General features: G+C 40.2%; 1 protein-coding gene across 1 annotated transcript; it reads left to right on the top strand.

Annotated features, from left to right (window-relative positions):
• Positions 1-8,680: 8,680 nt before the first annotated feature.
• On the top strand, positions 8,681-14,996 carry LOC140786325 (uncharacterized). Its single transcript, XM_073134659.1, has 6 exons — positions 8,681-9,165; positions 10,448-10,565; positions 10,664-10,875; positions 10,954-10,981; positions 11,950-12,058; positions 14,645-14,996. Exons 1-6 carry the CDS (start codon positions 8,878-8,880, stop codon positions 14,724-14,726), a joined length of 837 nt encoding a protein of 278 aa, XP_072990760.1. The 5' UTR covers positions 8,681-8,877; the 3' UTR covers positions 14,727-14,996.
• The last annotated feature ends 1,939 nt before the right edge of the window (positions 14,997-16,935 follow it).

The following is a 16,935-nucleotide window of genomic DNA, read 5'->3' as shown; positions in this document are numbered from 1 at the left end:
AGATCTAGATAGAATTTGACATGGAACTTTAGAAACAGATCTCGGAAGATGCAGCTATAAGATCAACATAAAATTGTGATATGTTGTAGATCTAGAAAAGAGCTTTCCAACAAATCTAATTTCATGAAAATCGGACGGGGGGATCTCAAGATATCGCTTGAGAAGTAGACGAACGTCAGGGACATGCCACGAGATCCTAGGTGATGATGGATGGTGGTAGATCGATGGTAATGGGGTGGCACTAGTGGGTAAGTGGTGGTGGAAGGATTATGGATGATGGAAGGGGTTAGGGCAAGGTAATAGAGAGATTGGAAGAAAGGGGAGGAGTGGGCCGCCCCTAAGGGACTAAGGTGAGTGACCGGTTGAGGGAGGCTAGAAGCGGCGATGCCGGGGAACAAGAGAACGAGAGATAAAAAGAAGAAGAAGACTACGGCAAAACTCAATTCATTCAATAATGACTCCTTGGTTGCCATCCACACCTTTAGAGGCTAACCAAACAATTCAAAAATGGTAATTATTAACCCTAGAAATAGTAGACTTTTGTCGACCTTCGAACACACATTTTGCGTTCTCTGTATTTGCAAACCTAATGCAGGTGTTCGTAAGCGCGTTCAAACGCACCCCACCCCTATTCAAACGCGACATATAGAAAACTTTTTTTTCTTCTTGAAATAAACAATAAAACAAGAATAAAAGACACCCCTAAAGTGTATCCATGCTCGAGACAACATCGGTGAAGTCCGAATCGTATCACGTCGTTGATGCCTTATCTAGGTGCCCGAATCCAGCCGAGTTGGCGGCGATTTCAACATCGATTTTTTCTTTTTTCGAACAGCTACAGGAGGCCTACATGAATGATTCGAACACCATGAATATGATGGACGACCTTGCTGCAGATTCCAACTGTATGCAAGGAGTGGTGGCGAAGGACAAACTCTTGGTGGACAAGGGCAAGATCATTGTTCCAGCTGACCATCACTTCCGCTTGGAGTTAATGTGCCACTTCCATAACTTTCCCATTGCTGGACATGAAGGGGTGTTGCGCACCTGCAAATGGCTGAGTCAGCGTTGCACATGGGCTGGAATGAAGAAAGATGTACAATCCTATGTCAAGGCTTGTGAAGTGTGCAAAGAGTAAAGACGGAGTCGGCAAAACCTATTGGATTGCTACAACCGTTTCTGATTCCAATGAAGGTTTGAGAGAATGTTGCCATAGATTTCATTGCCAGTCTACCCAAGGCCAAAGGACATTCCGTGATATTGGTGATAGTAGATCGCCTTAGCAAGTATGCACATTTTTTAGCTTTGGCGCATCTTTACAAAGCAAAGAAGGTTGCGAAGGTTTATGTGCGCGACGTGGCTAAGATGCATGGTATGCCAAAATTGATTGTTTCAGATAGTGATCCTATGTTTGTGAGTCAATTTTGATAGGAATTCTTTGCGCTCTAAGGGATTACCTTCCATATGAGTTTAGCCTATCATCCTCAAAGAGACGGCCAATCTGAGATGCTAAACCATTGCTTATAGCAGTACTTGCAGTGCTTTGTCGGCGAGCGACCACGGTGGTGGTTATCTTATTTGTCATGGGCTGAGTGGTCATACAACACGGCCTTTCATTTGGCCATTGGCTTAACTCCGTTTGAGGCTGTCTATGGACAACCACTTGCAACCTTGCATACATACTTGCCATCGACCTGAGCCGACCAAACTGAGGTGGATGCAGTTTTTGCAAGATCGTGATGAGGTGTTGAGGAGACTCAAGATGCACTTAGCGGCTACCCAAACATGATGAAGCAAGTCTACGACCAGCGGCACCAAGAGAGGTCCTTCTCGATTGGGGACTAGGTCTACATCAAGCTCCAACTATATCGGCAAAGCTCGGTTAGACCTATTCCCAATCAAAAGTTGGCTCCAAAGTTTTATGGACCGTACCAGGTGACCAAGAGGATTGGGCCTATGGCATACCGCCTATACTTACCCATGGAGGCGCGGATACACCCAGTTTTTCACGTCTCAAGCCTTAAGGCTTGAGTTCCCCCTATCGAGCCCATTGGAGTTGTTCCACCCGAGCTAACAATGACTGAAGCCAACGAGTTTGAATTCGAACCAAGTACTATTCTAGTTCGGATCCTAGCCCGACGATGCACTCGAGTCTAGGATGAGTGGATGACTAAGATTTTGGTGGAGTGGCAAGGATGCATAGTGGACGAGGCGATTTGGATGCCCGAATTCGACTTCATAGGCCGATATCCTAAGTTGACACATTAAGGGCAAGGTGAACGAAAGCGTGGTGGAGTGATACAATTCGATCCATATTGGCTCCACTCGTGATATTGGATTCATTGGGATAAGCCTGCACACATTCGCAAAAATAGAGATCTCAAATTGTGCATTCGAATGCTTGTATACATTCGCATCGACAAAGAACGAAAATTCCGCATTCGAACATGATCGAGCGTGTTCCAACGCACCGCGGCAAAAGTTGTTGATACGATTCGGACTTCACCGATGTCGTCTCGAGCATGGATACACTTTAGGGATGTTTTTGTTTCTTATTTTAGTGTTTAATTTTTTTTTTTTTAAAGTTTTCTATATGTTGCGTTCGAACGCGGGTGGAGTGCGTTCGAATGCACTTGTGAACGCCTGTATCAGGTTCACACATCTAGAGAGTGCGAAATGTGCATTCGAACGTGCCTGTGAACGCCTACATTGCATTCGCATATACAGAGAGTGCGAACAATGTGCATTCAAATGTGGTCGGTGAAAATATACTATTTTAGGGTTAATAATTGCCATTTCTGAATTGTTTGTTAGCATCTAAAGGTGTGGATGGCAACCATGGAATCAATTATTGAATGAATTGAGTTTTGCCTTGTCTCTTTCGGCTTCTTCTCTCCCGTTCTCTCATTCCCCGGTGTCGCCGCTTCTAGCTTCTCTCGACTGGCCAATCACCCTAGTCCCTTAGGGGCCTCCTTTTTCCAATCTATCTATCACTTTGCCCTAACCCTTCCATCTCTACATACTCACCGGTGCCACCCCATTAACATCGATCAACCAACCTTCACCAACACCAAGGATCTCGTGCCTCCATCCACGGATCCTAAGACGGACTCCCTGATGTTAGTCCACTAATAGGACGATATCTTGAAATCCCACCATCCGATTCACCTGAAACTTGATTTGTTGGAAAGCTCTTTTTTGGAGCTACAACATATCAAAATTTTACGATCCGACAGCTGAATCTTTCAAGATCTATTTTCAAAGTTCCATGTCAGATCCTGTCTAGATCTGAAAATCGGAATAGATCGAGCCTTGGCTAAAAAGGGAGATTGTATCAAGCTGGTATCAGAGCCACCATTCTTCGGACATGCACTTCCTATGATGACCACCAGAGCCATGGCTGCATGGCGAGATGAGTAAGAAGAGATTCTCCCAATAGAGGAGGGGGAAATGATTGCGGGGACTTCCACCCGCGGAACCGCCCGACCAAATTGGAATACAAAAGAGGCTAGCGTTCAAGCCATGTTTGGGTCTCTTTCCAAACAAATGGCCATCAACAATCAGATGATGATGGAGATGATGCGGGAATTACAGGCGACAAGGGAAGCCATGACGAATGGGAATGCACCATCGACCCCACAACGCGAGTCCACACCATGAACCCGTCGCCACCGATTCAGAATTTGCAACCACAAGAGTCGCTGCTGCCACCACCCTATGGGCAGAGACAAGCAAGGATGGTTCCACCAGGCCCAGTTGCAGGTGAGCCTATCTGACGAGTGAACCACTATGGAGATCTTCTTAGAGATCTAGATCCGTGGGCAGGGCAATACGAACTGAAACCGAGTCGAGTTAATCAAAATCGAAGGAGGGATCATCAACCATTCATGGTGCATCCTCTTCAAGTTAGACATAGACTTGGATATGATCCGGATTGGGACAACGGTATCTGTGGGCAAATTGTGCATCTTGAATTTCCCAAGTTTAAAGGTAGCAATCCGATCGATTGGTTATATAGGGCAGAGCAATTCTTCGCATACCATGGTACAACGGAAGAATATAAGGTGATGCTTGTGAGTTTCCATCTTGAAGATGTGGCGCTTCATTGGTTTCGAGCAGCCAATGGCCATGAGGCTATTAAAACTTAGGTCGACTTTTGCGCCGATATCACGTGGCGATTTGGAGCATCGGGGTATGAAGACTTCGATGCTCTTCTCTCAAAGACGGTGCAAAGGACCACAGTTGGGGCATACCAAAAAGAATTTGAGAGGATAAGTAGCCAATGCCAACCCCCATGGACGGATCAGCAACTTCGCAGCACCTTCATCTCCGGGCTGCGGAGAGACATACAAGCCGATGTGAGGGCTTTAAGGCCTAGAACTTTAAAGGAGGCCTTCGAAGATGCGGTGCTCATGGAAGACAAACATTGAGCTATAAAGTTACACTTGAAACAGAATTAGACGAGCCAAGGAAGCCGCAATCTGGTTCAACCAACCATAGCGATGGGAAATGTTACCAGCATACCAAGAATGTTAGCGATAGGAAATTGAGCACCCCTAAAGCCTTCCCAAGATGTGAAGTACGTGCCTAGAGGTCTGAGATGAGCACTCACACATGTCAAGTGGAGGAACAAAAGCCAAATGCCTATGCTTGTTGTGATGAGAAGTTTGTACCCAGACATCGCTGCGCTAAACCGATAGGATCGATGATGCTAATAGATGGATTGGAGGATGTGGAGGATAAGTTGGCAACTGAAGTTGAAGGGATGGCTGGACAGCAAGGAGGAGTAGTTGAGGAGCAACACGTGGAGGACATAATAGCCGAAATCTCCCTCCATGACAAAGACTTTGCAGGTGAACAGTGTAGTCAAGAAAATCACAGTAAGAATCTTGATCGACACAGGGTCCACCGACAACTTTATTGATAAGAGGCTCCTTAGGAAGATTGGGCTCGAGTCGGAACCCACGGAAGGGTTTGATGTGACGATTGGAGATGGCACCACATTGCGGGCAGATTTTATTTATGGAGGTGTGGAATTGAAGGTGCAAGGCCAAACTTTCACATTGGATCTTTATCCGTTGGCCTTGCGAGGTGCGGGCATTGTCTTGGGGACCTAATGGCTTCAAAACTTGGGGACCGTAATATTTGATTTTTCAAACCTCACACTTACATTTCGGAGGAATAGTCGAAGAGTGCTGCTGGATGGGAACCAACCACGGCAAGGGCTGACGTTGCAACCACTATTGGGACTTCCATGTGCAAGGGACAGAGCTCTACTCTTACAAATGGTTGCTACTAAACCAGAACATCCACTATCAAGGGAAGTACCCGCTGACATGCAAGAAATGCTGCGGGAATTCAAGGATCTCTTCGAGGAGCCCCAAGGACTGCCGTCGACTCGTCGGCACGACTATCGCATTGAGATCATTCTAGGGGCTGAACTAGCAAATGTTCGGCCATATCGATACCCGCATGCCCAGAAGGAGGAGATTAGCAAATTGGTGCTAGAAATGCTTGAGCAAAGGATTATTCAACCAAGTAGAAGTGCCTACTCGTCGCCGGTGCTGCTGGTTCAGAAAAAAGACAGGAGTTGTCGATTTTACGTCAACTACTAAGCCTTGAATGCGATCACCGTCAAAGACCGATACCCAATACTGGTGATCAAGGAGTTGCTGGATGAACTTACAAGGTCGGCTTACTTCAGCAAACTTGACTTAAAAGTATGGTACCATCAAATCCGCGTCGACTCAGAAGATGTGCACAAAATGACGTTTCGAACTCACGATGGCCATTATGAGTTCTGAGTCATGCCGTTTGGGCTCACCAATGCACTGGCCACCTTCTAAGGGCTGATGAATGACCTTTTTTGCCTGCTCTTGCGTCGTTACGTGCTCGTCTTCTTTGGCGATATTCTAGTGTATAGCAGGAATTAGAGCGAGCACTTGCGGCATGTGCGTGAGGTGTTGAATATCTTGCGACAAAACTAGTTAAAAGTCAAGATGAGCAAGTGCCTTTGGGGAGAGCCACGAGTGGAGTACTTGGGACATATAATCTCAGTGAGAGGAGTGGAAACCGATCCAAGCAAGATCAAGAATATGGTGGAGTGGCCGATTTCCACTAATCAGCAAGAATTGAGGGGATTCCTTGGGTTGATGGGGAACTACCGGTGATTCGTTGCCAACTACGGCAAGATTGCTGCCTCGCTGACCTCCTTACTCAGAAAAAGAGGGTTTCAATGGACGGACAGGGTGATGGAGGCCTTCGAAGCATTAAAGACAGCCATATCTACCGCACCAGTTATGGCACTACCAAATTTCAGCAAGCCCTTTGTGGTAGAATGCGACGCTTCGGGTGAGGGCATTGGAGCTGTTTTGATGCAAGAGGGCAGGCCCGTGGCATATATGAGCAAGGAATTGTTAAACCGGTCGTGAAAGCTATCCATCTACGAGCGCGAAATGCTAGCAATTCTACACGCCGTCACCAAATGGCGACCCTGCTTGATTGGCCAACGATATACTATTCGCACGGACCAACGTAGCTTACCCTACTTCATGGAGCAACGTGTGCACACCCCAGCACAGCAATGGTGGGTCATGAAACTCCTTGGGTATGACTATGAATTAGTCTACAAAAAGGAGATCGAGAATCGAGCGGCCGATGCCCTTTCGCGCCAACCGGACACAAGTGAGCTCGCCTCCTTTTCAGCACCAACCCTTCCTCTATTTAAAAAAATGTGGGGAACCAATGCAGAGGATCAAATCATGAAGGAGCTTGAGTCAGAGTTCAAAGATTGCTTCCTAATTTCAAACTTTGAGGACAAGGTTGCGAAAGCGTGGTGGATTAATACGATTTAGACTTCACTGATGTCGTGGTGGATACATTTTAGGGGTGTCTTTGTTTCTTATTTTAGTGTTTAATTCTTAAAAATATAAGCTTTTTGAATGTCACGTTCAAACATGGATGGAGTGCATTCGAACGCGCTAGTGAATGCCTACATCTGGTTCGCACATTCAGAGAATGCGAAATGTGCGTTTGAACGCGCCTGCGAATGCTTGCATCGCGTTCGCATATACAGAGAGTGCGAACAATGTGCATTCAAATGTGATCAGGCTCGTTTGAACGCGGTCGGCAAAAATCTATTGTTCTAGGATTAATAATTGCCATTTTTGAATTATTTAGTTAGCCTCTAAAGGTGTGGATGCCAACCATGGAATCAATTATTGAATGAATTGAGTTTTGCCTTATCTCCTTCGTCTTCTTCTCTCCCATTCTCTCGTTCCCCGGCGTCGCCGCTTCTAGCCTCCCTCGACTGGCCAATCACCCTAGTCCCTTAAGGGCGGCCCACTCCTCCCCCTTATTCCAATCTATCTATCACTTTGCCTTAATCCTTCCATCACTCATAAACCTTCCATCTCCACGTACTCACCGGTGCCACCCCATTAATGTCGGTCCACCAACCTTCACCAACACCAAGGATCTCGTGCCTTCATCCACGGATTCTAAGACGGACTCGTTGATGTTCATATACTAATAGGACGATATCTTAAGATCCCACCGTCCGGTTCACTTGAAACTTGATTTATTGGAATGCTCTTTTCCAGGGCTACAACATATCAAAATTCACATTGATTCGACAGCTGAATATTTCGAGATCTATTTTTAAAGTTCCATGTTAGATCCTGTCCAGATCTAAAAATCGGAATAGATCGAGCCTTGGCCAAAAGGGGAGATCGTATCAGTTGTGGGTTTGTTAGGGTTTTTTAGAGTTGTTTAACTTAGTTGATGAGTCCCTAGGGTGAGTCTCTATAAATATGTGGAGAAAATCCTAATTTGAGTTTATTTTGGATAATTAAATTGGGTTTGGCCTTTATCTCCTTCTCAATTTATCTCTAGCCATTGGCGCCCTCTCCCTCCTCCCTTCTTTCACCACCCAAGTCTTTGGTCGGCCTCTTCTAGCTTCTAATTGGCTTCTTCTACAACAACTTCTTCCTCTTCACACTGCGGAGTAAACCTAGCATTTATCTAACTAGGATCTAATTGACCTTCGGCCATTATTTGGCCGATATTTTGAGATCTAACCGTCCAAATTCTGTGTCTTTGATTCGTTGGAAAGCTATCTCCAAGAGTCACAATATATCCAAAATTCAAGAGGATCCGTCGATTAGATTGTTTTCAGATCCCTTCGGAAGTTATGAGCTTTATCTGCAAAAATGTTGCAGATCGGATTAGGCCGGCTAGTAACATGTCCTGGGTTAACTAAAGCAACAATTTTCAAATAAAAAAAGGTACTCACCAAGAAATATTCTATTAGAATATTAAAGTAATTTCTAAAATATCTATTTTACTCTTAATGATATAAGATATGGTGATTAGATCTAAGAAGATATTTTTGATTTGATAAAATAGGCTAGGATGAGATATGAATTAAAAGCACTTTAGTTAGTATCAGTTAAGGCTAGAAAATTTTTAAGAGTACTTTAGTAATTTAATTAGCAGAGTCATATAAATGGTACTCCATGATTAATAAAGAAATAGTAGGGTGGTATATGATTATAATATATATAAAAGAAAAATATATTTGATTTACAAAATCCATAAAAGACAAACAGAGAACGATAAAAATGTAGGGTGTTATTTAAAAATTTCTTTAACTTACCTACGGTTTTATCCCGGCCTTCTTGGCAATTCGTGTTACAACGTGTTAAATAATTTCAGGTTTCGTGGAGAGTCTGGAGACCGTGTTCCCTCGAGTTGCACGTTTCCCTCTTCCCCTTCATCGCCCAATAGGATTATACGAAAAAGGGTCGGACTGGTGGGTTTCCTCCTTCCTCTTGCCGTCGATCGATCTAGCGACTACAGGGTAGAGGGAGAGAGGATATGGTGGGGCACGGGGCCCATGGTATTCCACTGGAGGTGGTGGGCACGATGATCGAGATGGCCGACGTCGCCTGGTATGCCCTGGAGCACCGCCCCGGCCGGAAAGGGGCGGCAGAGGGGGATAACGTGTCGCCTCCGCCGGCGCAGCTGCCTCTGTCGGGGGAGGAGGTGGACGAGATAGCCCAACTGCGGTTGGAGAACGTTCGCCTCCGAAACCAGCTCTCCGAAAACCTTGCCCTCCTTCAGGGCCTCTATAAAGAGCCCATCTCAAAAGATTGCCCTCCCGATGTGAGTCCCCTTATAGTTTACCTAAATTTCTAAAATTTCCCTCTCTTTTTCTTCATTCTAGAGTATTTTATTCGTTTGATTTGATATGTATTAGATAGGATAGTCGATATTCTGAACAAAAGGAATTAGAGAAAAAATAATCCTTTTAGTTGTACCTGGAATTATCTCACGTTTCTCTTCTTTGTTGCTCTTCTTTCTTTATAAATTTGTCCATGTTTTTATCCTCATTCGGAGTATATTAGAAGTCAGGGAAATCGTGGCAAATAAGGAGAATTGACCTGTGCATATTGGTGAAGACGATTTGACAGGGTAGACAACTTAAATTGAGTAATATTATCTGAGAGCCCGGATATTTGGATTGGGTTTAGTTGTAGATTGTCCAAGAGATCCTAACTCTTTGGCGTCTTTGAATGGATTTGATTGGATTTTGATTAATAAAGGTGTAAGTTTTTTTATTTTCCTATCTTAATGCCTATTACAACTACCAATCATGTTATATTAGAATTGAAAGATATTGTTGCGAGTGCTTTTTTTTGTGCCAAATGTCAATGATTTCTAGATGTTACTTCAAATGTGACTTACAGTAGTTGATGTTGTTGATCTTGCAATGCTTCCCACTGCTTCCAGTTAATATTAAATAGGTTCTTCTCTTCCAGGTGTGACTCAAGAAGAAATTTAAGAGCGTTAGCTTCTGTTCTCAACAGTTTAGCTAGTTACCTATGTGAGTATGTGTGGCACCTAATATGTGGATATTCTTGATGTAGATGGAACCAGAGATCTATTAAATTCAAAGGTTGAAACATGCTTCAACCAAAATGGACATAATTTTCATGTAAGTGTTAGATCCTTCTGATCTTGTATCCGCTTGTCGGATATCTTTAAGGTCTATATCTGCAATTTTAGGCCCCTTGGCCAAATTGCAATTTTATAGGGATCAAAAAGTTGTTCAACATCTTCTAATTAGTATTTCTTTTTTAAATAATAGTTTGAAGTTTCAATTAAGGGTTTCAGTTTTGACCCATAGGAATGATGTGAAGTTTGAATATGGGAACAGATTAAATAACTAGTCATATATATAATTTGATTTCAAACAAATGGGGTTCTTTTTATTTTGAATTTGAACGCATGTGCTTTACTATCTATTTTCTATGAAAGATCTTGACTGAATATGACAGGATATACAAATGATTAGTAGTAATCTCTTGTTTGCTATTGGTTATGAAGAAATGATGTTCGGTTCTAATATTGATAATATGATTTTCACACAATATTTTATATACAGCTATATACGCGCTTGGTGGCTGCAGTGGATAGCTCAAACTTTCTTAATAAACTCGAGTCACTTAATCAAGTGTCAAAAGCCGTACCTAGTGGCAGATTGTTATCTGATGACATTACTGGTACCTCCTACAGGACTCAAGTCTAATTGATACATATACTAACTTTTGATATGACATCCTTTAGTTCATACTTCCTCTGTCCAATCTCTATCAAGCAGGACTAGGTTTAGAAGCTGTGGATATTCCAATCATTGTTGATGAAGGGGAGCCTAGTTGGTGGGTTTGGGTCAGTCATGATATTTCTACAAATAGCTTGGAGGAAGTGAGTGGGATTGATAATGAAAATTATGTCATCATTAGCGAAGAAAATGTTATTGATGGTATTGCGAACTTCATCGCCAGATGCATTCTTGAAAACTCAAACTCTAAGGTACTCTGAGGACAGACTCTTGGCATTGATTGATTTCCTATCATAATATTCTAACAGTTTATTACCATCTTATGACAGATACTATCAGCAAAGGATCTGCAAAATGGTAAGATAAGCTTCACTTGTTATAATCTAACTGTATTTGTTAGACTATTTTCTTTCACATTTTTTCTTTTGTAAAACCATCTAGAGACTAATTTGTATTGTGGAGTCTGCGGAAGTGTACACAGTCTTACTTTCATTTTTGAGGAGGTTGTTTACACAACTTGAACCCCTGACGTTTGGATGCAAGGTCAATGACTCAAATCATTACCGTTGGACCAAGTGACACCCACCGTCTTATATAATGTTGTTTGTATGAACTAATGCTTGGAATTTAGAAAATTCTCTATAGTCTATACCATGGAGTGATAAACTAGAAGTTGATTAGTTGGTACAGTTAGCTCTGTGCCTCTGTTGATTTATTATATTTAGAGCAAGACAAATCAAACATTATATTGAGAAACTTATTGCAACATGATTTGACATTGATAAGCTATGATCATTATAAGGCACTTACTCTGTATACCCTCATAAAATCTGCATTGGCTTGAATAGTATGTTATAGACTAGTATGGCTAAGGGCCTCCGGCATGACTTGGCTGTTTTGTATATCTTTATCCCCTTGGTTTTCTCTCCTTGTATATTATGATAAAGCTCTTCCCTCGATCATCCATGTATTCTAGGTTGATAATACTGTGATATATTGTTATTTATCTGTTGGTTTATTTGAAATAATGTTATCAACACATTATCTTATCATATATATTGATGTTTGCTAGGTTAGATGCCTGGAGAATTCATTGTGCTATAAGCACCTTACTTTTTTGCATTTGAGTTATATAGGAGAGTCATTTATTACTTATTTCTGTAGAGCTTTGCTATTTTTTTTTTTGCTGAAAAAGATCTGGAAAATAGGAACTCTGAAGTTACTTAATTATATTATCTACTTCTGTAAGTTGATTTGATTGAAATAAGTAATACTCTTTTGTCAATTTTATGTTTTCCTCTTTTACATGTCATGTTGCGATATAGCTGTTATGAGGGCCTTGGGTGGAATGAAAGAGAAGAAAAAATGGAGAAGTGTTTGGGAAGCTGGAAAAATTATCTACACCATGTCAACTTGGGGTATTGCATTTGCTGGGTGAGTTTTAACCATATTTCCTATTATTAGATATTTGTGGATGCTTCTCTGCATTTCTGCATTTGTTATATTGCATAGTTCTATGTTCCATAGAACACACTTATGAATGGTTTGCCAGAACCTAGGCTCATGCAGAGTTTTTAGCCTTTATATAATTACTTTTTGTTAAGTATTGTCATCTGGCAATAGGGATGTCTTTTGATCTTACAAAATGAAGTACATTTTCTTGGCTTAATGCTGAAAAATCCATGTTGTACATTGTCATCATGTAATTTTGCATCGTGGAGCCATCAGTTTTGCTCTAATATTGGCTACAAAATAAGGAGTTCTATGTGCTTTGACTTGGTGCTGAAAGTTCCATGTTGTACACTATGATATTACTCCTGTATCACTGGACCATCATTTTGTCCTATGATATTGTCAAACCTAAGAAAAAGCTTCTGCCTTATGGATAGTACAAAGTTTGAGGGATGTACTTGCAGTGGTACTTCATTATTCTGTTCTTTTAATCTCATTGCTTATTTCATTTGGTTCCAAAAACTGGTGGTTGGCTTGTTTCATTGTTTACTGGAATAATCACCACCTTATTTTGTTTGCTTTTCTCTTCCTTTCAATGCAGTCAACATACTACTATAGAATAGAAAAATAATTATCTCATACAGTTTGACTAAGGTTTGCATTGAGGGTTATATAAAAAAAACATGTTTGCCAGACAATCATCATGGAGAACCATCTGAAAATTTTATAATATGATAACAAGAAGGGTTTAGAGTATGTACTACATGGCATACAACATATATGTTACAATCTTTAGTGCTATGTAATATCTTGTGTTATCTTGTCCTTTTGTGAGTTGTGGGAATCATATTTGCAGTATATATGCTATGGTATAAGTTCTAATGCTGATCAATTCATCCAGTTTACACATGGATATCAATTAGTCATGCTTGTATTATAATCTGCATCCATACATGTGTTTATGACTTTATGTGGACTGAGACAAACAGTTGATAGGAGCTACTTATATGTAGGATATTTTTGAGCCTAGGTACAAGCACACTTAGCTTGTTTAGTTTCAAGTTGTTCTTGTTCAACTCTTTTTTAAGCCAAACACAATCCTTAAACAGTTTCTAGATTTGATGTGACCTAGGGATGAAGAAACATGCCGATACGAAAAAAGATAAAGAGGTACCTAGATTCACCCCCAAGGAGAAAAGATAAGGCCTCTGTAAATCTCTTTATCTATCTCTAAGTATCATTTTTATACTAGAATGGCTAGATAGATAGAAAATAACTTGTCGTAGGAGAAAGAAAATTAAACCCACATAAATTGTGAGGGACAAACGAAAAATTGGGTCCAGCACAAAAGAGAGAAGGGAGAAGAGGGACAGGAATAAATGTTGAATTATCCACAAAAGATTATTTCTCAAATTTTCATATTTTTTTTCTTCTTTTTTCGGAATTCCCAGCACCTTTATATATATGGCGATGATGAGATTACAACAAATTATAATTGATCTTATTCAATTCTTTCCTAATCTAATAGATAACTAAATTTGACTCTTTTAAGTTTTAACTTAAAAAACAATCAAATCCTAACAAACTTACCTTAAAACAAACTTATTTAGTGATGTAGTAAATATGTTTCTCAATTAATCTTACATCAAGGATACCTTCATAAATAATTTATCAAGCTTATGGAGTGATGTAATAAATATGTCAATGCATTAATTTTCTTGTAAAAAGATGAAACACATGTTTATACAGTATTTACTAACAAATGGTAACTAATATATAAACTCATAGTCAAATTTACTGAGCACTGTAAAATATAAACGTAGAATATCTCATAAATTAAAGTACCGGGTATAAGCACAACATACCAGATGGGCATATATTCTACCATTAAAAAAGTATTACCTATATATGGATATATTTCTATTCAAAGTTTAGCAATTACTTAAAGACTATTCTGAGAAATATAAAATATTTGTAATATATATGGACTCCATCTTTATATACATTATATATGTTCCATTCTTCTAGCTTGATCAAGCCAAGGACTAATTATACTCATCCTGGAATTAATTTCTGTGGCATAATTGTGTCGAGCATGATTATTTTGACAGCCCTAACTTATGTGTAGTAGGTAATACCAATGGGAAAGAGTTATTTATGCAGGAGACTTGGGAGGCATTTGATTCATGATATAGTTCAACTAAATATTCTAATTTCTGCTGCCACCAGTAGGTGAAACAAAATGCCATGTCGGCAGATTACTTTTATGAATATGCAGAGTTCTGACCATTAGTGTGGTTCCTTTATGATTATTTGAGATACTTGCCCAGCCTCATCTCTTTTTTTAAGGTCAGAACCGTATGAGCCTTGCTCCAGTGCTGCAGTAAATATAAAATAAAGGCTAAGATTTTTTGTTTTAGTAATGCTGCAGCAGTAATTTTACACAATGAATTATGCATAGAGTTTTAATTATCTAGGCACTTAGATTAAAATGAAGTTGGTGATGTAGAAAACATATGATTAAAAGAGATTATCCTTGGGTCCTCAGTATATTTAATATATTTGCAGGTTGTATGGGAATCGGACCATCCTGAAAGCTGCAGCAAAGGGGGTTAGTGCATCCAGTAAACTCGTCATGAAGGTGCTGTAAATGAGTTACGTTAATCTGTACATGACATCAATAAATTTGTGATTGTTGATCGTCTTACATTCATGGATCTTTCTGTGTAGCAAATTTAATTCTGCTTTGTTATCAAAGAATGATAGTGGGTGTTGTGAACTGATGGGAATGTTCTTCCGATGGAAAAGATGGTGTTTCCAGATTGTAAGGACAATGGACACCTACATGTACCTGCTATCTTCTTAATTCATTGTAAATATTAGCGTGTGTTGATAAATAACAGTGCAGAATGCTACTTAATTGACTTCTAGTAGGAGGTTATTTCTTGAGCTTTTTTTATGTGCAAAACAACCTATCATCTATAGATCATCTTAAGCTTCTGTTGAATTATACAGAAAGAATCATTCTTTTCTAGGACTTGCGTGAATAAGTTTGAAAAGGTGAAATGAAAAAGACTCAGATGGCCTACGAGAAGGACATAATTGCTTAGATGACATGTCACTAAAGATGGAGCGAACGAAGATACTGAAATACTGGAGATCCACATCAGGATTTGTGTGTTGTTAATTATAGAAGAATGTGCAGCTTAGCAATCGGCGGTGCAACATTATGAGAACAGTTCAACATGTGGGAAAATTATTCAGCAAAGAAAAAAATCTCTGTTCCACAAATACAAGATACTGGTAGCAGCTTATTTGGACTTATCTGTGAATATTGGATACGGATCGGTTGTTTTCCGAGAAGACTGCTAACATGCACTGTAGGAGAGAACATTTTGTTTTGGTGGGTGCCTCCAATAAAAGGATGATCATTTGGATGGTTGAGCACTTAAAATCTCTGAGGCCTTGTGGAACTTACATTAGTTTATTCTACTCATATACTAACAACTTATCTCAAAACTAGTTTATTAATACTTACTTTTTATCTCCTCTCCTCTTCTATCAAATATTATATTTTTTTTCATTACTATTTTATCCTTACAAAATATTGTTTCGATTATTCTCTCCTCTCTTTCCTCTTTCTCTCATCTCTCTCCTCTCCTTATCCATTACTGTAAAGAGTATTTCAATCATTTATCAAAATTTATATACTTTTCATGTCACATTAAGTATAATAATTACACTACAGTAATGGTTTATAACATAACTCCATAATAGCCCATACACTAATCGAGTTAGCCAGGTTTAAGGTCGGTTGGCTTTGGGTCAAGTCATTATAATGAAAACATGAACACGACTGTTCATTAAATGAGTTATGCATAAATGAGTTACCGGGTAATACAAATTATTCATACATTATTCAGGTTATAAAATGGTTTCTTCAGGTTGTAAATGAGTTTCAAGTTTTTTTTCATGTTATAAACTGGTTAATCGGGTCATAGACGATTTATTGTATCATAAATAAATTGACTTACAAACAGATCAAATTGAGGAATAAACACAAGCATGGCCCAAATCCAATTAGGCTAAACTCAAACCAGTTTAAAAGTCGAGTTTCCATATGAGTTATCATGTTGGGTCACTTTTTATCGCCCCTAGATATAAGCCTTGATGTTATGCATGTTTAAGCATACCTTAATTATTTTAGAAGTTAATTATTTTAGAAGTTAATTAAGCATACCTTAATTATTTTAGAAGTTATTCCACAATCAAATGCCACTTAAAGAGAGTTGAAGGTGACACACCAACAAACCTAGACTGCAACGGGCTCACGAACCAACCCATGACCGTCAGTCTCAGGTGTGGCATGTCCCAAGTGGGCTCAGCCAAACCCCAACCGGCCATCCCTACCTTGGGCAGCTCTTGACCCTAGGGGATAGCCACGGATGATGGGTCAACACCTCACACTAGTGGAGCTTGAAGATCGGCACTCAAAAGACCTATGCTTCTATTGCAACAAGCGCTTCGTACCGGGCCATTAATGTGCAAAATAATCCGCTGCCATTATGCTCATGGAGGAGTTGATCGAGGATGATCCATAGATGATTTGGAGGACCAGCAAGAGGAGGTCAGCCAAATTAAGGAGGACAACCCTCTTGATGTCCAAACCGAGCTTTCCATTCATACTTTCATCAGCAAGATGATTCTGAAAACTCTTTAGGTCATAGGTATACTTTTGAGCTTTCCATTCTAGTTCTCATTGATTTAGGGAGTATCCACAAGTTTGTGGATTCTCGGATGTTGAGGCACTTGGGTTTGGAGCCGAAGCCTTCCAACGGCTTTGATGTCACTATTGGTGA

The sequence above is a fragment of the Typha latifolia genome, chromosome 4 (assembly GCF_019914945.1).
Source record: "Typha latifolia isolate L0001 chromosome 4, TyphaL0001v2, whole genome shotgun sequence".
In the NCBI taxonomy this organism is placed as follows: Eukaryota; Viridiplantae; Streptophyta; class Magnoliopsida; order Poales; family Typhaceae; genus Typha; species Typha latifolia.
The sequence above is the reverse complement of the archived record's forward strand: the minus strand, read 5'-3'. Positions and strand labels throughout refer to the sequence as shown.

Coding starts and splice junctions, on each gene's coding strand:
- LOC140786325 (XM_073134659.1), top strand. CDS start 8,878: ATGGTGGGGCACGGGGCCCATGGTATTCCACTGGAGGTGGTGGGCACG. Junction 10,876..10,953: donor TTGAAAACTCAAACTCTAAG/GTACTCTGAGGA, acceptor ATCTTATGACAG/ATACTATCAGCAAAGGATCT. Junction 12,059..14,644: donor TGGGGTATTGCATTTGCTGG/GTGAGTTTTAAC, acceptor ATATATTTGCAG/GTTGTATGGGAATCGGACCA.